At 49.1% G+C, this 25210-nt stretch overlaps 1 protein-coding gene across 1 annotated transcript in view; it reads left to right on the forward strand.

The window, feature by feature from the left end:
- The window catches only part of LOC147703639 (prostasin-like), a 130432-nt gene that overhangs the window by 42798 nt on the left and 62424 nt on the right, over window positions 1–25210 (forward strand). Inside the window, exon 2 of the mRNA XM_086931977.1 lies at window positions 16584–16713. Within this exon, the coding sequence (XP_086788103.1) occupies window positions 16584–16713 (130 nt within the window). The remainder of the gene's footprint in view (window positions 1–16583; window positions 16714–25210) is intronic.

A 25210-nucleotide genomic window follows, 5' to 3' on the forward strand; every position in this document is an offset into this window, starting at 1 on the left:
AAAAGAGCTTGCGGTTTCTGCTTACATTTCACATGCTTTACTTAGTCTTGTTTTTGTGTTGGAATGCAGCGAAAATGACTTAATTGGCGTAAGTTTAACCCCAAGGCGCAGTGGCAGGGCTGTTTCAGCTGTCTCCCTGCTGTTGCTCTTCCCCCGCATCTGTGCTTTTATGACCCTCTCACCAGTGTGCCGCTCTGCTCTGTGCACTTCCCCCAAATGACGGACCTGGCATGCTGTCCCGCTGCGCTGTATACTTTCTGCTTTATCACACTTGTCATACGCAACGGCTATTTTCTCACATGAGCACCTGCCGAGCTGTGCATCTGCTTTGCTAGGTTGCTTTTGAAGTGTCTCATGTCTCAAACTCACCCTCGCCCCCTCTCACCCCCACACCCTCACACACCCTCACCCTCATACCCCCTCAACCCCCTCACCCACCCTCTCACACTCTCACCCACCCTCACCCACCCTCTCACCCACCCTCTCACACCCTTTCACCCTCACATACCCTCACACACACTCTCACCCACCCTCACCCCACACCCCCTCACACACCCTTACACCCCCTCACCCTCACACACACCCTCACCCCCTTACCCACACCTGCTCACACCCCCACACACCCTCAGACCCCCTCACCCCCCCTCACACACCCTCACCCTCACACACCCTAACCCACCCTCACCCTCACTCACCCTCACATACCCTCTCATCTTTATTTATTTATTTATTTATTTATTTATTTAAAAGGTTTTATATAGCGCTGCTGGACCCAAGAGTATCAGAGCGCTTTACATAGTAAATAAAAATGCTAAAATACAGAATAATAGAGTCAACGCGCAGAAAAATTAAAACAAGATAAAAACAATGCGTTAAATGGGAGAGGGGGGCAAAGGAACAGAGGGATAGTGGAAGGGACAAGGGGAGTTAAAAATTAGGGAGAGAGCGGGGGAGAAGTGAGGGAGAGTGAGTTGAAAAGGGGGGGAGGGGTTAGGTAATAACAGCTAATCAGAGCAAAGAGGTAGAGAGCGGGGTCAGAAGTCAGTAACATTAAAAACCCCAATATTTATTGAGGAGGAGAACTTTGAGTCTTTTTTTGAAGAGAGGGTAAGAGGGGTTGAAGCGTAGATCTTTGGGGAGTGAATTCCAGATCGTAGGAACGTTACCAGAGAATGCACGAGATTGGGTCTTAATGCATTTTAATCTGGATGGGATAAGGACAAGGGAGTTTGTGCTCCTCAGGGACCTGGAGCACCCTGCCTTTTGTAGTTTGATTGAAAGGTAGGAAGGGGTGTTTTGGTGAAGAGCTTTGTGCGTGATGCAGGCAATCTTGTAGGTGGATCGACCTTCAATTGGAAGCCCTTTTAGGTTTTTAAGGACAGGAGAGATATGGTCAAATTTTTTACAGTCAGAGATAAGTCTATCCGCTAGGTTGAGAACAGATGTAATTGGTGCTAGATGGACTTTAGGGGTGCCCGCAAGAGTGGCGTTACCATAGTCAATCCTGGAAAGGACAAGAGATTGGACGACGATTTTGGAATCATCTGCTGGAATGAAGGGTTTGATTTTTTTGAGGTGGTGAAGAGAGAAAAGAGCACTTTTTGCTGCATTTTTAATGTGGGGGATGAGAGTAAGATTATGATCGATGCTGATGCCTAGGGATTTGACAGAGTTAGAGGTGGAGAGGGAGCAATTAAGTGCTTTGATATTGTTAATCCTTAGATGGATGGGAAGGGAATTGTTTTTGGGAGTGAAAAGGATGATTTTGTTTTCTTTGGGATTACGTTTGAGATGATTATGATGGAACCATAATTGGACTTTGATAAGCGTGTCGTTAATGTGTAGGATGTCATTGTGGGATTTGATCCTATAGTATAGTTGAGTATCGTCGGCGTAGACTAGAGGTGGTAACTGATTTTGGCTTCTTTGAGAATGAGGGTGAGTGGTTCTATAAAAAGATTGAATAGGGTTGGTGAAAGGATAGACCCTTGCGGGACACCGAGTGAAACCGGTTGAGGTTTGGAGAGGCAATGACTGAGCTTAATTTGTTGTGATCTGTTTTGAAGGAACGAGGAGAACCATTTGAGTACAGTGCCTTTAAAGCCAAAGCGATCTTTGAGGGTGCTAAGAAGGGTGAGATGGTGGACAGGATCGAAAGCAGCAGAGAGATCGAGGAGGATTAATAGTGAGGATTCGCCTTTGTCTAAAGAGCGATGAATGTCGTCATTAATATTGAGCATAGCAGTTTCGGTGCTGCACCCCTTTCTAAAACCAGATTGGAAAACATCAAGGAGATTGAAGAAGATGATGTGTTCATCTAATTGAGATAGAACACATTTTTCAAGGGCTTTAGAGAGGAGAGGAAGGTTTGAGATAGGGCGCAGATTGTTCAGGTCGTTAGGGCCAGCGGAGGGGTTTTTAAGAATGGGGGAGATTTGACCTAGCTGAAGGGAGGCAGGAACACAGCCAGTGGACAGTGAGGAGTTGATGATATCGGTCCATAATGGGGCAATGATGTATTTGAGTTCTTGAACTAAATGGGTGGGGAGGGGGTCTTTGGAATGAGAGGATGGTTTGAGTTTGGAGATGATGTTAATGATGGTGGTTTCTGATATTGGACTAAATTTGTTCCATGAGGCCTTGTTTTTGGGAAGGAGATCAGTCCGAGATGAGTCAGGATGGGGTATAGCGGGGAGGGGTTGAGATGAGTCAAGATGGGTAGGAGAGGAGGCGAAAAGTGGATTATGAATGTTCGGGAGGGGGTTTTGGTTGAGGGGAGGTTGGAGACAGAGAGGGGGGAAGAGAAAGATAGTTTGATGTTGTTGACTTTATTCGAAAAGAAGGTGGCAATTTCTTCGCACCTTTCCACAGAGGCTGCTAATTTCGGAGGGCCAGAGGAAGTTTGTTTTTTAACGATGTTAAACAATTCTCTGGGGCGGTTTCTAGCCTGGTCAAGTTGTGAGCGGAGAAAGGAGGCCTTTCTGTTGAAGATATGTTTTTTGTAATGGGCTCTGGTGGTTCTTAGGAGAGCTAGGTTGTCAGCCGAGGGTTGACTACTCCAAGCACATTCTGATTGTCTGAGGGCCCGTTTTTCATTATTGAGTTTGGTGTTGAACCAGGACTTGGGAGGGATGTTTTTTAGTTTTTCTAGTTTAATTGGGGCTATTAGGTCAAGGGCACTAAGAATAGAATTGTTGTAATGGTCAGTAAGGTCGTTAGTGCTATGAGAGGGAGGGGGGAGAAGTAAGCGAGTTTTAATAGCGGATTCTAATTTGCCAGGTGGGATAATGTGAAGATTGCGAGTGGGTTTCATAGGTAAAGTACTAACTGGGGCGGGGCGAGAGATGGGGAGACTAAGGGTGAAAAGGATGAGGTGGTGATCAGACCAGTCTACAGGAAGAATATTAGAGAGAGAGGCCAGATCCTTGCTCGTCACAATAGCATCGAGGGTGGTACCTTTGGTGTGAGTCTGTGCATGGCAGAGTTGGGTCAGGTCAGTGATGTCTAAGGTTTCTTTAAATAGGATGACAGTAGGGTCATCAGTTTTGTTCCAGTGGATGTTGAAGTCACCAAGTCACCAATCGCGGTGATCATCATCAAGGGAATCTCGATCCCCATCGCCCACCCCCCGAGTTCGAAAGGAATACCTCTACCGTGTAGCTGACCTGGATCAGCTAAAAGAATACCAACGCTTAGACATCAGGGTTGGCTCCCACCACGCCAAATTTGTGCTAGACAGTGGAGCAACGCTAAACTATCTACCAGTGAGGGAATACCAACGCATGAAACCACCACCAAAACTAGTTGACGCCCACGTACAAGTATATACGTGGATGGCCAAGGAACCACTCACATGCCTTGGGAAGTTCGAGACCGAACTGTCATATGAAGATCGAACAATACCAGCATATATCCATGTCATCAAGGGGCATGAAGCCGACTGCCTCCTGAGCCTAGCCACTGCTGAGCGACTGAAATTAGTGAGCCTCCTATTCAGAGTCACCGACAAACCAGCACTCATCAAGAAATTCCCCAAACTTTTTCACGGCCTGGGAAAGATGAAGAACTGCCAAATTAAATTGCACATCGATGAACAAATCACTCCCGTAGCGCAACACCACCGAAAAATCCCGTTCCACCTGCAAGAAGCAGTGGAGAAGGAACTACAAGACCTACTGGAAGCCGACATCATCGAGAGAACAGATGGACCGACCCCATGGGTCTTCCCAGTCGTGGTGGTCCCAAAGAAAGGAGAAACTGACCGAGTTCGCCTGTGTGTAGACATGAGGGCGCCCAACACGGCAATAGAGAGAGAGAGACATCCAGGCCCCCACATCAGCGACATGATCACTTCCCTCAATGGAGCCAAGATTTTCTCAAAGCTAGGCCTCAACAAAGGATACCATCAGCTAGAACTGCACGAAGGGTCGAGATACATCACAACATTCTCGACACACCTTGGACTATTCAGATATAAAAGACTAAGTTTCGGAGTGTCTTCCGCAGCAGAGATATTCCAGGAGGCTATCAGGAGAACAATACACCACATCCCACAGGTCCTAAACTACAGCGACGACATCCTCGTCTATGGAGCAACAACTGAGGAACATAACAAAGCTCTAGATCAGGTCTGTCAAGCTCTGATGGACGTGAACCTGACACTCAACAAAGACAAGTGCGAACTTCACAAACCAACATTAAAATTTTTCGGACACTTATTCTCTGGAAGGGGCATGAAACCAGACCCAGAAAAGGTAGCAGCACTAAATGATACACCAAGCCCGGAAGACGTAGGTGATGTACGATCGTTCCTAGGAATGGCCAGCTACTGCTCCAGATATATACCTGACTACGCCACGCTAAGCTACCCGCTACGGATGCTCACGAAACAGGGACAGCCCTTTCAGTGGTCCACTCAATGTGAAGGGGCGTTTCGAGAGATCAAGAGAACTGTAGAATCAGCAAAGAACCTAGCATACTTCAATCCAAAAAGAAAGACGGAAATAACAGTAGATGCCAGCCCTGTAGGACTAAGAGCCATCCTTGCGCAATATGATAGAGAAGGAGACCAACGGCACATAGTAGCATATGCCAGCAGAAGTCTGACGGACACAGAAAGGGCATACTCACAGCCAGAAAAAGAAAGCTTGGCTGTCGTCTGGGCATGTGAACACTTCCACATTTTCATTTTTGGAAAACACTTCACACTGATAACCGACCATCAAGCTCTGATCACAATATTCGGAAACCCGCGAGCAAAAATGCCACCGAGAATAGAGCGATGGGCCCTAAGGCTCCAAGAGTACACCTAAACCATAATTCACAAGCCAGGAAAAGATGCAAACCCTGCAGACTACATGTCCCGACACCCCCTCAGATCAGACAAATCAGAACAATCAATCGCTGATGAATACATTCACTTTGTGGTGAACCAAGCGAGACCTCCAGCTGTTCCACTAGAAGCCATCTGCGAAGCGACGCAAACGGATACCACCCTGCAAGAGGTGAAACGGCTGATCCAAACTAACAGCTGGAGACACACACCAAGCAATGGACAAAACAACCAAGAAATGGCGGCATTTAAACATATCAATGATAAACTGTCGATAGCAGCGAATGCCCTCATCTTACGGGACACCAGAATAGTAATCCCACGACAACTCAGACAAGGGGTCATCAACCTAGCACATGAGGGACACCGGGGCATAGTGGCCACAAAAAGAGCACTCCGTGAAGGAGTCTGGTTCCCAACACTAGACCTGATGGTGGAGACGACCTTGAAGGACTGTCCGCAATGCCAACTAGTGAGTCATCCGGACCCCCTGCACCACTTCAAATGTCTCCACTACCGGAGGGTGTCTGGCAACACATTGCCGTTGACTTCTTTGGGCCAATCAAATCGGGCCAATACGTCCTGGCCATCATGGATGAGTATTCCAGATTCCCCATCGCACAACTGTGTACTTCCACGAGAGCATCGTGTGTCATACCGATCCTAGATGAGGTCTTTGCCGCATGGGGCATTCCCCTAGTGGTGAAGTCAGACAATGGACCCCCCTTTAATAGCCATGACTTTTCTGAGTTTGCCCAGCACCTCAACTTCACACACCGCAAGATCACACCACTGTGGCCACAAGCCAACGGAATGATCGAACGCTTCATGGCCACGATCAAAAAGACCATCCAGCAAGCGGAACTCACCGGAAAGAGCCTTCAGACAGCACTCGACGAGGTGTTGCGGGCATACCGAAACACGCCTCATTCCACCACAGGCAAATATCCTGCCACTCTCATGCTAGGACGTCCAGTGCGCACCAGGATACCAATGATGAGCATGGCAGGGCACAAACTGTACTCTGACTCTGATCACAAGGAGATCACGGCTAGAGACAAGATGAAGAAGGAAAGAATGAAAGACTACGCTGATGAACGGCGCCATGCCACGACCTCTCAAATCCAAGAAGGAGACTGGGTGCTGGCACGACAAGAGAAATTCAGAAAAGGGGGGTGGTGATGGACAGAGTATCTGAATTAAACAGAACACTCCTACCCAGTCAACAGATCAGGGCTTGATCCATCACCGTTTTTTAGCTCACTGCACTACCAAGCCAATTCTTGGAAAGGAAACAAGCTTCCGGGGACCGGTTTCTGGCATTACAGCCGTCTTCGGCCCGGCTTGCTTGAATCCTGATGGTGCAGTGAGCAAGGGACTCACATCTGAGCATACCCTTCCACGCTTATGGTGGACAAAACGATTCAGAAAAGGGGGGTGGTGATGGACAGAGTATCTGAATTAAAAGGAAAACACTCCTACCCAGTCAACAGATCAGGGCTTGGTCCATCACCGTTTTTTAGCTCACTGCACCATCCCAGCTCAGAACCTGGCTACATGCAAATTAGTCTGTCCCTGGCCCAGTGCATCATGGGAACAGGACAGACCAAACTACCAAGCCAATTCTTTTAGAACGACAAGAGCAGCAAAGAAAGACTGATTGCCAATATCATGAGGTTCCACTTCAAGTAATACAACAAAAAGGAACTATGATCACTGCAGAAGCCGACGGGAAGAGACTTACCAGGAACGTGACGTACTTCAAGAAGTGCGGACCAAAGGTCCAAGAGTTACTGACAGAACCGAAACTGGAGCGAAGAGACCCAGAGACACTGCCAACTGACAGACAGTTACCGACAGAGACTGCCAAAGAGACCGAGAGTGACAATGCCAACCTTCAGCCACGCCCCAGGTGTGTGATCACGAAACCGTATCGCTTCATTGAACAATTCTAAAGAAAGAACAATTTGCTGTTTGCCGTGGTGTCGATTTTTTGTTTTTTCTTTTTCATTTATTCACAGAGGGGGGAGATGTAATGATGTGGGTGCAGCAGTGAGAGTGCCCAGTGACCAAACTGGTCAGGCACTAGGAATAGCCCGCATGAGGGACGAGAGCGGGCGGAAAATGAGGAGCTGGGAGCCCAAGGGGCAGCTAGTCAGTTAGCCGTTGGGATAGGAAGAAGAAGGACGCAGCAATAAAGAAGGTCCATGATAACATTCACTGTGTCTGCCTGAATTCCTTAAGGTCAGACACTACCAAGACACCCTCTCACCCTCACACATCCTCCCCCCATCCATTCTCACTCACCCTCTCACCCTCACACACCCTCTCACATCCTCACCCTCACACCCCTCACCCTCACACCCCCACACCCTCACCCTCACACACCCTCTCATCCTCACTCACCCTCTCATCATCACACACCCTCTCACCCTCACACACCCTCTCACCTCACGCCACACACTGCTGCACACCACACACTGCTGCATGCCTCACACTGCTGCACGCTACACACTGCTGCATTACTCATACTACTGCATGCTGCACACTGCTGCCCACCTCACACTGCTGCCCGCCTCACACTGCTGCCCGCCTCACACTGCTTCATGCTGCACACTGCTGCGCTGCACACTGCTGCGCTGCACACTGCTGCACTGCACACAGCTGCACGACACACTGCTGCACGACTCACACTGCTGCACGCCGCACACTGCTGCACGCTTCACCTTGCTGCTTGCCTCACACTGCTGCACGCCTCACACTGCTGCATGCCACACACTGCTGCACGCCACACACTGCTGCACGCCACACACTGCTGCACGCCACACACTGCTTGACGCCACACACTGCTGCATGCCTCACACTGCTGCACAACTAACACTGCTGCCCAACTCACACTGCTGCACAACTCACACTGCTGCACGCCTCACACTGCTGCACGCCACACTGCTGCCCGCCTCACACTGCTGCATGCCACACACTGCTGCATGCCACACACTGCTGCAGGCCACACACTGCTGCACGCCACACACTGCTGCACTCCACACTCTGCTGCACGCCACACATTGCTGCACGCCACACACTGCTGCACGCCTCACACTGCTGCACGCCTCACACTGCTGCATGCCTCACACTGCTGCACGCCGCACACTGCTACATTACTCAGACTGCTGCATGCTACACACTGCTGCACGGCACACACTGCTGCATGCCACACACTGCTGCACGGCACACACTGCTGCACGCCACACTGCTGCATGCCTCACACTGCTGCACGCCTCACACTGCTGCATGCCTCACACTGCTGCATGCCTCACACTGCTGCATGCCTCACACTGCTGCATGCCTCACACTGCTGCGCGCCTCACACTGCTGCACGCCGCACACTGCTGCAGGACAGACTGCTGCATGCCTCACACTGCTGCATGCCTCACACTGCTTCACGCCTCACATTGCTGCACGCCTCACACTGCTGCGCGCCTCACACTGCTGCACGCCTCACACTGCTGCACGCTGCACACTACTGCATGCCTCACACTGCTGCACACCGCACACTGCTGCAGGACAGACTGCTGCATGCCTCACACTGCTGCATGCCTCACACTGCTGCACGCCTCACATTGCTGCACGCCTCACACTGCTGCACGCCACACACTGCTGCATGCCTCACACTGCTGCATGCCTCACACTGCTGTACGCCTCACACTGCTTCATGCTGCACACTGCTGCATGCTGCACACTGCTGCATGCCTCACACTGCTGCACACCTCACACTGCTGCACGCCTCACACTGCTGCACTACTCACACTGCTGCACTACTCACACTGCTGCATGCTGCACACTGCTGCACAACACACTGCTGCATGCCTCACACTGCTGCATGCCACACACTACTGCACAGCTCACACTGCTGCACACCTCGCACTGCTGCACGCCTCACACGGCTGCATGCCTCACACTGCTGCATTACTCACACTGCTGCATTACTCACACTGCTGCACGCCTCACACTGCTGCACGCATCACACTGCTGCACGCCTCACACTGCTGCACACCTCACACAGCTGCACGCCTCACACTGCTATGTTCCTCACACTGCTGCACGCCACACACTGCTGCACACCACACACTGCTGCACGCCGCACACTGCTGCACGCCGCACACTGCTGCCCGCCGCACACTGCTGCACGCCTAACACTGCTGCATGCCTCACCCTGCAGCACGCTTCACACTGCTACGTTACTCACCCTGCTGCACGCTACACACTGCTGCATGCCGCACACTGCTGCACAACTCGCACTGCTGCACAACTCACACTGCTGCATGCCTCAAACTGCTGCATGCCACACTGTTGCACGCCACACTGCTGCACGCCTCACACTGCTGCATGCCTCACACTGCTACACACCTCACACTGCTGCACGCCTCACACTGCTACATTGCTCACACTGCTGCACGCCACACACTGCTGCACGCCTCACACTGCTGCACGCCTCACACTGCTGCACGCCTCACACTGCTGCATGCCTCACACTGCTGCATGCCTCACACTGATACATTACTCACACTGCTGCACGCCACACACTGCTGCACGCTGCACACTGCTGCACACCTCACACTGCTTCACACCACACACTGCTGCACGACAGACTGCTGCACCCCACATACCGCTGCATGCCTCACACTGCTGCAAGCCTCACACTGCTGCACGCCACACACTGCTGCACGCCTCACACTGCTGCACACCTCACACTGTTGCACGCCTCACAATGCTGCATGCTGCACACTGCTGCACGCCGCACACTGCTGCACGCCTCACACTGCTGCATGACTGACACTGCTGCACTCCTCACACTGCTGCACTACTCATATTGCTGCATGCTGCACACTGCTGCACGAGACACTGCTGCATGCCTCACACTACTGCATGCCACACACTGCTGCATGCCTCACACTGCTGTACGCCTCACACTGCTGCACGCCTCACACTGCTGCATGCCTCACACTGCTGCATGCCTCACACTGCTGCATTACTCACACAGCTGCATTATTCACACTGCTGCATTACTCACACTGCTGCACGCTGCACACTGCTGCATTACTCATACTACTGCATACTGCACACTGCTGCCCGCCTCACACTGCTGCCCGCCTCACACTGCTGCACGTCTCACACTGCTGCACACCTCACACTGCTGCACACCTCACACTGCTGTATGCTACACACTGCTGCACGACACAGTGCTGCACGACACACTGCTGCACGACACACTGCTGCATGCCTCACACTGCTGCACACCTCACACTGCTGCACGCCGCACACTGCTGCATTACTCACACTGCTGCACGCCGCACACTGCTGCACGCCGCACACTGCTGCATGCCTCACACTGCTGCATGCCTCACACTGCTGCACACCTCACACTGCTGCATGCCTCACACTGCTGCATGCCTCACACTGCTGCACGCCGCACACTGCTGCACGCCGCACGCCGCACACTGCTGCATGCCTCACACTGCTTCGCACCTCACACTGCTGCATGCCTCACACTGCTGCATGCCTCACACTGCTGCATGCCTCACAGTGCTGCATGCCTCACACTACTGCACGCCTCACACTACTGCACGCCTCACACTGCTGCTCGCATCACACTGCTGCACACATCACACGGCTGAACGCTGCACACTGCTGCATTACTCACACTGCTGCATGCTGCACACTGCTGCACAACACACTGCTGCACAACACACTGCTGCACGCCACACTCTGCTGCATGCCACAAATTGCTGCACGCCACACACTGCTGCACGCCACACACTGCTGCACGCCTCACACTGCTGCACAACTCACACTGCTGCACAACTCACACTGCTGCATGCCTCACACTGCTGCACGTCACACTGCTGCACGCCACACTGCTGCACGCCTCACACTGCTGCACGCCTCACACTGCTGCACGCCTCACACTGCTACGTTACTCACACTGCTGCACGCCACACACTGCTGCACGCCGCACACTGCTGCATGCTGCACACTGATGCCCGCCGCACACTGCTGCACAACTCACACTGCTGCACAACTCACACTGCTGCACCCCTCACACTGCTGTATGCCACACTGCTGCACGCCTCACACTGCTGCACGCATCACACTGCTGCACGCCTCACACTGCAGCACGCCTCACACTGCTACGTTACTCACACTTCTGCATGCCACACACGGCTGCACGCCGCACACTGCTGCACAACTCACACTGCTGCACAACTCACACTGCTGCATACCTCACACTGCTGCATGCTACACTGTTGCAGGCCAGACTGCTGCACGCCTCACACTGCTGCACGCCTCACACTGCTGCATGCCTCACACTGCTGCATGCCTCACACTGCTACATTACTCACACTGCTGCACGCCTCACACTGCTGCACGCCTCACACTGCTGCACGCCTCACACTGCTGCACGCCTCACACTGCTGCATGCCTCACACTGCTGCATGCCTCACACTGCTACATTACTCACACTGCTGCACGCCACACACTGCTGCACGCTGCACAACAGACTGCTGCACGCCTCACACTGCTGCACGCCACACACTGCTGCACAACAGACTGCTGCACGCCACACACTGCTGCATGCCTCACACTGCTGCACGCCTCACACTGCTGCATTCCTCACACTGCTGCATGCCACACACTGCTGCACACCTCACACTGCTGCATGCCTCACACTGCTGCACGCCTCACACTGCTGCACGCCTCACACTGCTGCATGCCTCACACTGCTGCACGCCTCACACTGCTGCATGCTGCACACTGCTGCACGCCTCACACTGCTGCATGACTCACACTGCTGCACACCTCACAGCTGCACGCCTCACACTGCTGCATTATTCACACTGCTGCGTTATTCACACTGCTGCGTTATTCACACTGCTGCACGCCTCACACTGCTGCACAACTCACACTGCTGCATGACTCACACTGTTGCACGTCTCACACTGCTGCACGTCTCACACTGCTGCACGCATCACACTGCTGCACGCATCACACTGCCGCACACCACACACTGCCGCACACCACACACAACGCCTCACGCCACACACTGCCGCACGCCACGCACTTCCGCACACCACACCTTGCTGCACCCCACACACTGCTGCACGCCACACACTGCTGCACGCCTCACACTGCTGCACGCCTCACACTGCTGAACGCCACACAACACCACCACATCACTCAGGGACACCACCACAGCACTCTAGGACACCACCACATCACTATAGGACACCACCACATCGCCCTGGCACACCACCACATCACTCTGGGTCACCACCACATCACGCTGGGAAACCACCACATCACTATAGGACACCAACACATCACTCTGGGACACCAACACATCACTCTGGGACACCACCACATCACTCTGGGACACCACTACATCACTCTGGGACATCACCACATCACTCTGGGACACCAACATATCACTCTGGCACACCACCACATCACTCACAGACACCACCACATCACTCACAGACACCACCACATTACTCAGGAGCACCACCACATTATTCAGGAACACCACCACATTATTCAGGAACACCACCACATTATTCAGGAACATCACCACATCACTCAGGGACACCACCACATCACTCTGGGACACCACCACATCACTCAGCCAAACCACATCATCACTCAGCACCACAACAGCATCACTCAGCACCACAACAGCTTTGTCCTTGCTTGCTACCAACAAGCATTCCCATAGCCAATAGGACTCGCATTAGGAAACTGTACGCTATTGGCTTTGTGAATAACAATGCTATTAATTTATATATTTTCAAAGCCAACACATATTAAAAAAAATTGCCATTTACAATACCAATAGCTCACACTTTCCTAATGCGAGACCTATTGCATTGCAAATGCTTGTTGTTTCTTTCTTTTCACTCTTGGTTGTTGTTATTTTCTTTTAATTCCCACTTTTTTCTTCTTTCTGGTACTGTATTTCTGTTTGCCTGATGCCAAAATGGCATCTTCTTCTTTCTTGCCTCTTATTGGCTCTCTTGCCTGACCCTAATACGGCCGCCGATATGAGGTATCCTTTATATGGCTTGACCTCAAAATGGCCGCCCGATCTTCCTTGGCTTCTGTTAGACCTGACATTATTGGCGTGAGTTTCCCTTCCATTTTTACTGGTTGCCTCCTCTGTTTTTGATATGTTTTGCTGGTTTAGATGCCTTGGGCACTGTGCTACTGCTATACAGTGCCACAGTGCAAGTGCTGGTGTATTGATTAGTGACTCCATGATTGGGTTATTTAATTTACTTGTCAGACCCTAGTACTGTGCGCCATGTGTCTGTGCACCATGTGTACCCAGGGCTTGTAAATCAAATGCTGCTGGTGGGCTTGCAGCACTGGTTGTGCCACCCACAGAAGCAGCTTGTAAAGTGTGTCTCAGGCCTGCCATTGCAGAGCCTATGTGCAGTCTAGTACTGCCATGTTGACTTGGTGAATGCACCCACTTGCTAGTCCTCAAACCTCCCTTTTCTTTATATCAGACACCCCTAAGGTAGGCCCAAGGGTAGGGAGGACATGCCCTGGTGTGTGTGGTATGTCCTAATAGTGAATGACAACCATTTTTGTTTTTTACTATTGTAAGGCTACCTGTTCTCCATAGGCCAGAATGGGTAGTTTGATCATTACATCCTAAAATCCTAACTGACTCAGGGAACATGTTAGAAATTCGAGTTTAGTATGCCTGAACTCAGAATGATAAAATGCATCTTTTAGTGAAGTTGGTTTTCACATTCTGTGTTTGAAAATACCACTTTTAGAAAGTAGGTATGTTCTTGCCTAACTATCCAAGCCTGTCTCTGCTAGGTTGTGTATTGTGTGTCTGGATCTGTGAGTGACAGGGGATGGGTGATTCCAGGAGACAGGGTGAGTCAGCCCAGTGGTGAATAGAGAGATCTGCCTCTAGATGGGATGGAGGAGTTGCACCTGGGACCTGAATAGGGCTGTGCCTTCCATCTACAATGCAGGCTCTACCTCCTGAGGTGCGATTGATGTCTTGGACCTGCAGTGTGAAAGGAAAGAAGGAGTCATGTACACAGGGTGCTCCAGGACTGACCAGAACTGGTTTGGACAAGGCAAAGGCCTCTCTGCCTTCAGAGAGCAAAGAGAAAAGTAGTATAAATATGAGGACCCAGACCCCAAGACTTTAGATCACGTCTGGGAACAAGACAAACCTTTTGCCAAGGAGAAGAACCAAGGAAGCTGCAGGAGTTTGGACTGCCCCTCTGCCAGTGTGCTGTTTGCTGGGTTGGCCTACAGTGGTATGTTTATTGCCAAGGAAAGGAGAAGGAACTTTCAAAGAACTTTCATCATCTTGCAAAATATTTCTCCAAGAGCTTGAACTAGTGCTTGCCTCCTGCTGAAGTCTCAGGGACAAAAGACTTCACCACCAGCTTCCCTCTGAATTTCCTTGCTGGGAATTCTTTCTGCAGAAGCCTGAGTGTCGCTGGGAGCTGGAAGCGTGACACAATGAGAAGAAGTGTGTCGCCGCCCCAGCTGTAGTCGTCGCATCGCCGGAGAAGCGTGCCACCCCTGCGTCTCCCCAGAAGCGTGTCTTCATCACAGCTGCCTGCTGTCGCATCACCGGAGAAGTGTGACGCCATCGAGAGGGTTGCCATCACATCACCAGAAAAGCGTGTCGCAGGGCCTGTCACGGCTCCAAAGTACAGAGTTGTTGCAAGGCTGCCAGGGCGTGTACACATCGTCGCATCAAGGACGCCATCCTATTGCATCGCACCAGGATTGTCGCATCGCATCGAGGCGCCATCTTGCACATCGCAACTGGGTTGCAGAATGAGAATCTACGCATCACTTCCGCTCCGGTAAGGATCACGACGCATCCCCGACTCTACACAAGCATTGAGGCATGACGCATTATCTCCCCCGAAGCATGGAACCGACGCATCTCCAACTCTGCGAGCCTTTTGTTTATTTTGTGTTATGCATCCAGGTACTTTTGTGAGAACTGTGTCGCATTTATCACCAACTTGAACTAGGTAACTTTTACCATCTTTTAAGTCAAGTTTGAGTACAGTATTGTGGTTTTTTGTCGTTTGTGGTCTTGTGTTAAGTCTACATAAGGAATACTTATTTTTATAAAACTTGTGCTGTGTCCATCTGTAGTGTTTTCACTGTATTACTGTGTGTATTCACAAATGCTTAACACACTGCATCTGAGAAGTCTGTCTGCTCGTGCCATACTACCAAGGGGGTTAACAGGGGTTAACTAGATCTGTAATCCCCTTATCCTGACTTAGAAGAAAGGGTCCCTATTTGGACAAAGGTGTATACCATTGCCAACTAGAGACCCCCAGTTCTAACAGCTCACTATTGGTTGTTCTGCCTGATTCTAAGGTGGCCGCCGAGCTCTCGCGAGATTTCGGCTTGAAATCTTCACGCGGGAGGCTCAAAGCTGTGTTAGCGGTCGTCAGTCGGCTTCTCTCACGGTCGGGTGTTTTCTCACCTCCTTCTCTCCTCACCTCTCCTGATGCGGCCGGGGTGGGGTTCCGATGTCGCAGTAGGTGTCAGCACGTGGACCAGGGTGGGCTCCTGGCTCCGCTTTTCTTGTGATCAGGGTGGGCTCCTGATTTCGTGTTTTCTTCTTTTGGGGGCCTGGACCAGGGTAGGCTCCTGGTTTCATCTTCTTGGACTCAAATGGGTCCTGACAGCACGCTTCCGGTTTAGGTGGTTGGCAGACCAGGGTGGGCTCCTGGCTCCGTTTGGACGTCGTTGAGGAGCGCACGCCTTGGATGTCGATTCTTGATACCAGGCCACTACAATTACATTTCATAAAACTGATAAACTCCTTGTGATTTCCCCAGGGGAAATCTGCAGCTCCCGCTCCCTCTTTAGGTTCTTGGTGGTGGCCAAGTGAAAAACATCACCCATCCCCTGGGTCTACTCATAGATGAGGTCAGATTTGATTTCTTTCCGGTGCACCAAACATGGAATGTGGGCTTGGTGGTAACCCGGAAGTTGTCCCAGAGCATCTTGCCTCCCACCTTGATGAGACTGTTGGCTCCATTGATGTAACCCAACATGGCCTTTTCTGGATGAGATCCAAACTCTGACGTGTGTGTTGTGTGTATACTCGCTGATGCTGTGCATGCCAACTCAAAATAACACCACATAAAGCATGATTAATGAAGATGTGCCTGTTGCTTGCTTTCAGCTCTTATCCTCCCAAGTGTGTGGGGTCTGAACTCTTGGGAGGTCAGCATCCAGAATAAGCGAGTCCATGAATGCGGTGGGGTCCTTGTTGCGGACCAATGGATCTTGTCCAGTGCGAGTTGCTTCAAGAGGTAAGGATCTTGAACCTGCAAACCAGGCCTGCAGTGCCTCAGGCTAGTTCTGCCCTCCAGTTCTTTGGCTATAAAAAGTCATAGCCTCCTGACATGTGACTGGTGCCCTCTGTAGCCCTGCTTCCTTTCCGGGGGCCCTGGCTTATGATTTCCCCACCAGAATGGCGAGAGGAGTTGGCCTATGGCTAGGGCGTCCAACCTTGAATCTGAGGAACTGGGTTCCAGTCTCGGCAATGACGGTAAACATCCTGTGATTCTGGGCAAATCGGTTAATCTCCCTGTGCCTAACAAAAATGAATGTGTCCTCATGCAATGCAACTGGTGCTATGTAAAGCGCTCAGATGCCTGATTCGGGTCAAGTTCGCACTATTTAAAACTGTTAAAAAAAAATTTTTTAAATGATCCTCCAACAGCTCTGTCCTACCTTTTGACGCTCTAAGAAACACTTACCTGAAATGTGACTAACTTTGTCCTGATTACTATGGTGGCCATTTCACACCATGTGATCATGAACATTGTTTCTAGTCTTCGGCTTTCTGTGGGACAACCCAGTACATTCCCATGGTTTTAGTGCTGGTTTACTTCTTCATGATTTGTTTGTAAAAGACCAGGATGCAAAGCAGTTTCCGCATTCATGGAGTGAGGTACCTGGCCTTAATACTGACAACAAAGCATAATATGGACATTGTACGTTGTGTCCAAGAGAGACAGTTACCCATGTTCTTTCAGGAAAGGACTGTGGACCTATATTACCTCGTAGTAGGGTCCAAATGACTGGCATTAATCAAGCAAAAAAAAAAACTGTGAGCTAGCTCATTCATTTGACAGACGTGGCCCGTGAAGGTAAGAGAGGTGGGGGGCAGGGTGGGGGAGACAACAAAGGAAACTTAAATTTAAAAAAATTAAAAACTCTTACCTCGCGCTCGACGCATCGCTGACTACGCAATGCGGCGAGCGCCAGTTAAATAGTTTTTGTTTTTTTATTCAAGTTTCCCTCGTCATTGTCTGGTGACACCCCCGCCCCACTGCTCTTACCTGCACGGTCTACGCCTGCTATTTATGTTTCACTAGCAGGATTTTGAATAAAGCCCTATAGTTGTCAAACAGTGAATGTACCTTTAGCAAATTTGGCAGTGTTCAAAGTCCCACGTACTCCTCTGTTTCCCATTAGAAAACAAAAACTCTTTCGTCCCTATCTCTTGTATATAGGGCATAGGGCTCAGACAGGAAGTACACACTAAGTCTAGTGTTTCCCTTGACTTAAGTGAGGCCCATGTGGTGTGTGTTCTATAAGATATACAAGACAAAAAAGGAAAAAAACCAACATCCTCTCACGACGTCTACTGCTATCATCTCATTTGTTTCATCCGTATATTTACATACATATTTACATATTATCTTTGTTTTTTTATAATGGCTTGTTTCCTTTTTTACTCATGGTCTGTGGCTTTAGATGACATTTTTTAAGTAATTATTTCCTGACCTTGCTTAAGCAGCATGTAGCCCTATAAAATACTGTCGAATCACAGCCACCTTCTTGTAATATATCTACACTGGCTTTATGTCCTTTACAGATGAGAAAATAGTAACAACAATTTTGAATACAAATATTTGTTATTTTAATATTCAAATAAGAAATATAGGAATTAAACTTCAGTTTTAGAGCATTCAGATAAGGCACACAGATATTGCGTGCTGCAGTCAAAGAGTATTTGGCAGGCTGCAAATCAAAATGAATATGGTTTTAAAGCATGTTACAGAAATATTTTATTCTCTAATGAGAATACATAATTTTTTTTATGTCCATGATATTCCTTTTTGAGGATTTTTTAGGGCTGATGTGTTTTCGGGTTTGTTATGGAAGAACTTGTGCTAGCTGTAGGAGAGTAGGGTCTGCTTCCTATGGTTACCACCACTTTTTGCTGTGATTCTGTTTTTTTTACTTTAGTCTGACTGTTGCCCTGCTAATCAGGACTACAGCCTAGCTGTTCTCTCTCTAAATTGATACCATGTACTTTAGGTTGTGAACCCCTACATAGTGTACCCTATGTACCCAGGGCAAAGGTGCACCCCAGGCCTACCAGGGGCTGCAGCATGTATTGTGCCACCCCTGGTTGGTCTGTTCATACAGCCTGGGTAAGGTGGTGTAATCACCCCTTACTTAGATATAGCATACCTATATCTATATACATATATAGACACATATACACCTATAAGTCACTTCTACAGCAGACCTCGACAATCCTGGAGGTAGAGGGCTTGGTTTTGTGCAAGAGGGTGCCCTAGCATGAACTGAACCCCTCTGCAGATTTCAGAACCATTTCCTTATAGCTGTTCTATGATATAGCCATACCATATATTCTTAAGTGCATTATAATCCTCGCGGTTAATGCTAACTTTGGTTTGGCTTTATCAAAACATGTTGTGTAAGGTGTCAAACACTTTGGAATACTACCCCTGCCGCCAGTTCTGGCGGTGGGGGTAGCATTCCACCCTTCTAGAGGGAGAAGACATGTAGTTACTGGCAAACCCGGTTACAGTTAAACAGAGCCTCAACATCACAAAATGGATGCTGCTGCCACAGACACGAGTCTTCCCTCATGCTGCTGGATGAAATCCGGCAGAGGATGTCTGGACAATAGGTTTCCTGTCCAGGGAGGTGCTGGCACCTCCTCAGACAGGGTTTTGTGTATTGAGGCAGGGAGGGCTGTATTCAGTGAATGCTTTCCAGACACTGCCTGGGGCACACTAGGTGCTCCATGCATTTCCCAGTTCAAACCGGTTGCTGGGGCACTCTGCCCCAGCTCTGGCACGAAACTGGACAAAATGAAAGGGGTGTAACCACCCCCTTCTCAGGTCCACCCATAGAAGGGACCTTAAAGGTAGTCCAGCCCCTAAACTTATTATAAGTATAGGAACCCAGTCCCTAGGACTTTAGATTACCCTTGACGAAACTCTGAAACATAAATCCTGGACCTTCGACATTTCATTTTGACTGGAAGATGGAAGACATCTCCCTTGTGGTCAAGGAGTGACCACCCTGTTCAAACAGGCGCCAACATCAACTTTGCTGGTCTGCATTTTCGAGGCTCCCACCGGATCCCGAAGAATCTGGGACACAGGACATGGACTTCCAGACATCTCTGACCCCGACCTTCGCTCTGCAGCAAAGCTGAGACCCATGGCAGACACGAGAGACGTGGGACCAGAACTCCTGGACGTCCTGTATTTTGCAAGCTGCACTCACTTCACGAGGTATCTCGAAGTTGTGCATTGGGATGCTTGAAGCCCCAGACCTGAGCGCCATTTGCATTGAAGCTCAGAGGCCCCACTCCATGAGTGTCCCGTGGGCCCTGCTTTTGCATTTCAGCTTGACGCATTTTTGTGGTTCCTAGTCCGTTGGCTAGTGAGCCCCTGAAGACTTTCTTTTGAATATAACTTGCTTTCCTGGTTGCTCCAAGCTTGCTCCAGCTTCCCTTCAAAGGAAAAGCACCACAGACCTTGCTGGTCTGCACCAAAGCCAATCTCGACATCCTGCCTTGGTTGGGTCCAATCCAGATGCCGACACCGCAGTCAACTAGATCCTTTGTGGGACAGCTCGAATCCAGCTCCTAGTCATTGTCGATACCTCCTGGTCCTTGTGGCTGAAGAGAGAAACTTCACCTTTTCACCTGAAATCACCCGACATTGGCTGACAGCTTTCCATCGCCATCCGGGTCACTGGCAAGTGACCCAGACTATGTCCCTTCTGCTTTCAGGTTCTTCAGATCTTCGATCCACCCTTGGATCCCCCCGGACACTTTTGCTCTGGTCGCCTGCAGCACTTCTTTGCAGCTCTCCATTGAAATCGACGACGAAACCTGACATCAAAAGACACCTATGCACCCGGCTTCTGTGGGTGAGGTAAAATGAGTACTCTGGAAGTCTCGAGGGTATAGGCACTCCTAGTGTCTAAGTCTAAAAGGGTTCCATCATAGTCCATCCGGAAGTATCCTTAAATTGTAAATTTGTAACTTGTTTGTTTCCCATAGAAAGCCAATAGTAACCCGCGGCTGTGTTTAGACACTGCACGCGTCTCCCGTGGGCCCCCTACTTCCTAACGTTTGGTTGTTTAGAGTAGCCCCAGTGATTCCACAGGCCCCAGACCTGATTTCTAATTCTCACGTGGTACTTATACCTCTATTTAAGTATATGGTTTATGAGGCCCCTAGGGCAAAACGTATACTGTGTAACTTATCGTATGCTAATTAAGTAACCGGTATTGTACTTTTACCTCTGACCTCATAAAGAGTGCAGAGGGGTTGTGTTTAGAATAAATACATATATATTTGATATATACCTTGTGTGGTGTGCTTTCATTTGGTACTCAAGGTATTATAATTGGTAAAACAACTTGCTTAATGCGCACTCTGATGTCTTAGCCTGATGACTGCTGGTCCATGCTACCACTAGGATAGCTTTCTATAAGGTTGACTTTACAACCACCATCAATAAGGGTCAATTGGACTGGTGCAAGATGCCCACTAGAACTAGTAGACATCATATGCCAGGCCACCTTCTCACACTAGCTTTAGGCTTCTTTATATGGAGGATTGTGCTTGCTTAGTTTTTAAAATCTGGAAACACAGCATAAGTCAACAAGCAGGAGCAAACAGTGAATGCAGACAAATAGGTGGTATCTGGGCATCCGAGGGAAGGACACATACAGTAGGCAATTGGTGGTTTAGGCACAGTGCTTTGGGACACTTGCAGGAGGCAAATTAAGCAAGTCTTAGTAACGGGGCTTCTGTGGAATGGGGAAGTGAAAGCAAGAGACAGGTAAGTAATGCATCTGGGTTATAAATACACGTTTCATACTATGCACCCAGTAGACTGGATTTCAGGCATAGATGGTTAGAGGCCCCATAAGTCTCCTGCACAATGCATTTTGGGAATTATAGCGGTGATTTTTAACATATTGAGTTGTGTTTAAGTGGGCATGGTTGTGTCTCCACTGAACCCTCATTTCTGTCCGTGACCGTGCTCTCTCAGCAAAATGAATCCGAAAAGAAATTTGAGTGACAGGCTTAGACGCTGTACCTCACTAAAGTCATTGTGAAGGATGGCTGAGGAATCAAGGAGCAGGGACAGTAGTAGGCGGATGATGACCAGTAGGGGAATATGGGCCAGGAGGTGTAATATGAGGGCAAGGATGACTAGAGCCACTAGGACCAGTACAAGAAGAACTAAGCCCAGGGAGACCTAATCTACGAAGACCAGGGTTACTAATGCAAAGGGGGCCACAAACAAAAAGAGGATGAGGAACAGAACTACGGATACCAGAACAAGGGTGAGAAGGATCAATAGACCCAGGAGGATGTTTACCAGGGGATCTACACCCAGTGGACAAGGGCCAGAAAGAATTCCGGGATAGAAAGACAGAAGGTCCTAGACCATAAGGAAGAGGAGTGATAAGAGTGCCTGATTGTACCGGCCAGGGCCAGAGGGACGAGGACGACCAGGGTCAGGAGATCCAGGCAGAGAGACCAAAGAGAACCATTACCAGGAGACCAATAGAAAAAAAAACAGGAGGGTCAAGACCACAGAGATTATATCAAGGAAGACCAAGGGGCCAGGAGCGGATGGACAATGATAGGGAAGACCACTACCAGAAAGGACCAGGGCTTGCAAGAGCTGAGGACCCCAGATTAGAATGGCCAGGGGTATATAAAGGACCAAGAAGTCCAGGCCAAGTGGGATCAGGAACAGAAGCTCCAAGTGGATCAGACTCAGGGGGATAATAAACCAGAGTGACAATGACTACATAGACCAGGGTGACCCTGGAGGACCAAGGCTAGAGTAAGAGGATTAGACAGATCACCACCAAGAGTATGAGGAATAAATCTAGGAGTGCCAGGTGGCCATGGCTATATGACCAGGACATAGAGTACCACATAGAGCAGAAAGACCAGGACCTAGGGTATGCAGGATGAGGATGAGGAAAATCAGGAAGACCAGACAGCCAGAGCCAGGAAGACTAAGGGGACTGACCTTGATGTCCAGGAGGATCAGGACCAAAATGACGAGGCTCAGAAGGACCCAAACAAAAAGAACAAGGACCAACAGGGTCCAGATTATTGGGTGCAGTGCCAGAAGCATTATGAAGGATTATGAAGACAAGGCAGGCATAGCCCGGGAGGCCCAGGATGATCCAAACCAGAAACACAAAGGCTAAAAAGGCAAGACCTTAGGGAACAGAACACAAGAGGTTAGGTGGACTGAGGGGATCAGCAGGACCAGGAATTGATGAACCAGGAAGCGGATGAGCAGGGTGAGAAGGATCAAATTAACCAATTCAAGGGGAGGAGGGGCAAGAGGATCAGGAAGGAAGAGGAAGGGCTAGGAAAAGGGAGCCTGGAATTACCAAGATGCTAAGGAGCACCAAAACCAAGAAGATTAGGCATTTAACTATTTCAATTTCAGGGAATCAGCAATCCCCCTCTGCTCCCTGGTTTACAGAGGCATTGCGACAGGAAAAACAAAATTGTTGTAAATTGGAAAGATGCTGGAGAGCACAATATGATACTCTAGAGAAAAGTAGTTATAAGCCAACACCGGCCAAACCTAAGACGATGTTGATTACAGAAAAAGTATTTTATTTTGATGGACAAATCAAGAAGGCTAAGAATTCAACTAAATAATTGTTTGGGGTTGTAGAGAAGCTCAGGTCCTTGCCTAGTAAAAAGACCACAGAAACCAATCAAAGTTTCTGTGTTGATATGGCCACCAAGTACAGGAATAAAGTTAATAACATCTATGAATCCTTTGAGGATACAGTTACACAGGAGCTCACAGAGAATAATCTGATTACACACAGAGCTGGAAAATACAAAGCCGAGTCGTGTCACATTTGTCAATTGACGTACTGAAGCAAGGAGCTTATCAAGGACTCCACGCTGTGCTGCGTCGCAAGCCACAAACCGTTGATATACGGACCTATACAACACACATTGAAGATTCAACATTGCATGCCCATATACCTTTTCTTAGAAAAACGGTTTACTCTAGAAATCCCATGGACTAGTTGGATGTGGATTTGTGGAAGGTTTTAAATGTACATAAAAGCCATGGATGCCTTGAGACAATATTGATGAACTGCCTTGAAAAAATCTTATGAATAAGATGAAACCTGTGTCGGCTGATGTTTGTTGGATCAAACACTACTACCATTTTGTGAAGTGATTGAGAATAATCATAATGATCACTGGCCCCAGTAAAAATATGTTTCACATTTTCTCACCGGTCACCAGTGAGCAAGTTGAAACTCTTATCAAGGAAATTAAATCTGGATCTCCTTTGGACCCTTGCCCCCCACAGTATTAAGAGGTGTAGCTAAGGAGGTTAGTCCCATTCTTGTGGGATTATTACACCATGTTCACCTCAGGAATTTTTCCTGTTAAATGGAAGGATGCTTCGATCCATCCATTGATAAAAAAACCAAGCCTGGATGCATCTAAGTCTCGAAATTAACGACCAATTGCCAAGCTGCCCTTTCAGCTAAGATAGTGGAGAAAGTTATGAATAAACAACTAGCTCAGTTTGTTCAAGAAAATGACCTGCTTGATTACTCTCAATTTGGTTTTCATCCAGAACACAGTACGGAAACTGCCTTGATAAAAGCTACTTAAGAAATCGTAACAGTTATAGACAGGGGAGACTCCGCCGCTCTGATCCTTTTGGATCTCTCTGCGGCGTTTGACACCGTCAATCACCACCTGTTGCGATCCCGCCTGAGAAAGCCAGAGGTAAAGGGTCTTGGTCTGTCCTTCTTAACATATTTTCTGACCACAAAAAACACAAACATTGACTCTGGATGGCTTCAAATAAACACCCAATGTCCTGCCATGTGGGGTTTCTCAGGGCTCATCGCTTAGTCCATTCCATTTTAATATCTACGTGTCAAAGTAGGATCCACTGATCCAGCATTTTGGCTGTAGCCTAACATCCTATACCGATGACACACAGATTTTCGTAGCGGCATATAAAGAGCAAGCCTTTTCGGTACTGCATTTAAGAAACTGTATGCAGGAAGTAAACAGTTGGAAAGGCAGGCAATGCCTTAAGCTCAATTTGGAAAAAACAGTGGGTAAAGCAAAACTTCTTGGGATTTTAATTGACAAGACACTAACATTCACCCAGCAAACAAATGCAACAATTTCCACCTCATTTTACCTGCTCAAGAAACTGAGGAAGGTTCTTCCTTATATCCCTATGGATTCTAGGATGACAGTGGTAACCTCATAAAGTATTATCAAAATTAGATTACTGCAATGGGTTGTGCCTGAATATGCAAAAACAACTTTAAAAAACTGCAAATGGTACAGAATGCAGCTGCGAGACTCCTCCTAAATCTGCCCTAGTATGAATCAGTCTCGACCGAAATCAGTAAACTCCACTGGCTTCCTGCAGCAAGTTGTGAGAAGTTTAAGACGTTAATACGAGCCTTTAAGGCCTTGAA

The sequence above is a fragment of the Lissotriton vulgaris genome, chromosome 7 (genome assembly GCF_964263255.1).
Source record: "Lissotriton vulgaris chromosome 7, aLisVul1.2, whole genome shotgun sequence".
NCBI classification, from domain to species: domain Eukaryota; kingdom Metazoa; phylum Chordata; class Amphibia; order Caudata; family Salamandridae; genus Lissotriton; species Lissotriton vulgaris.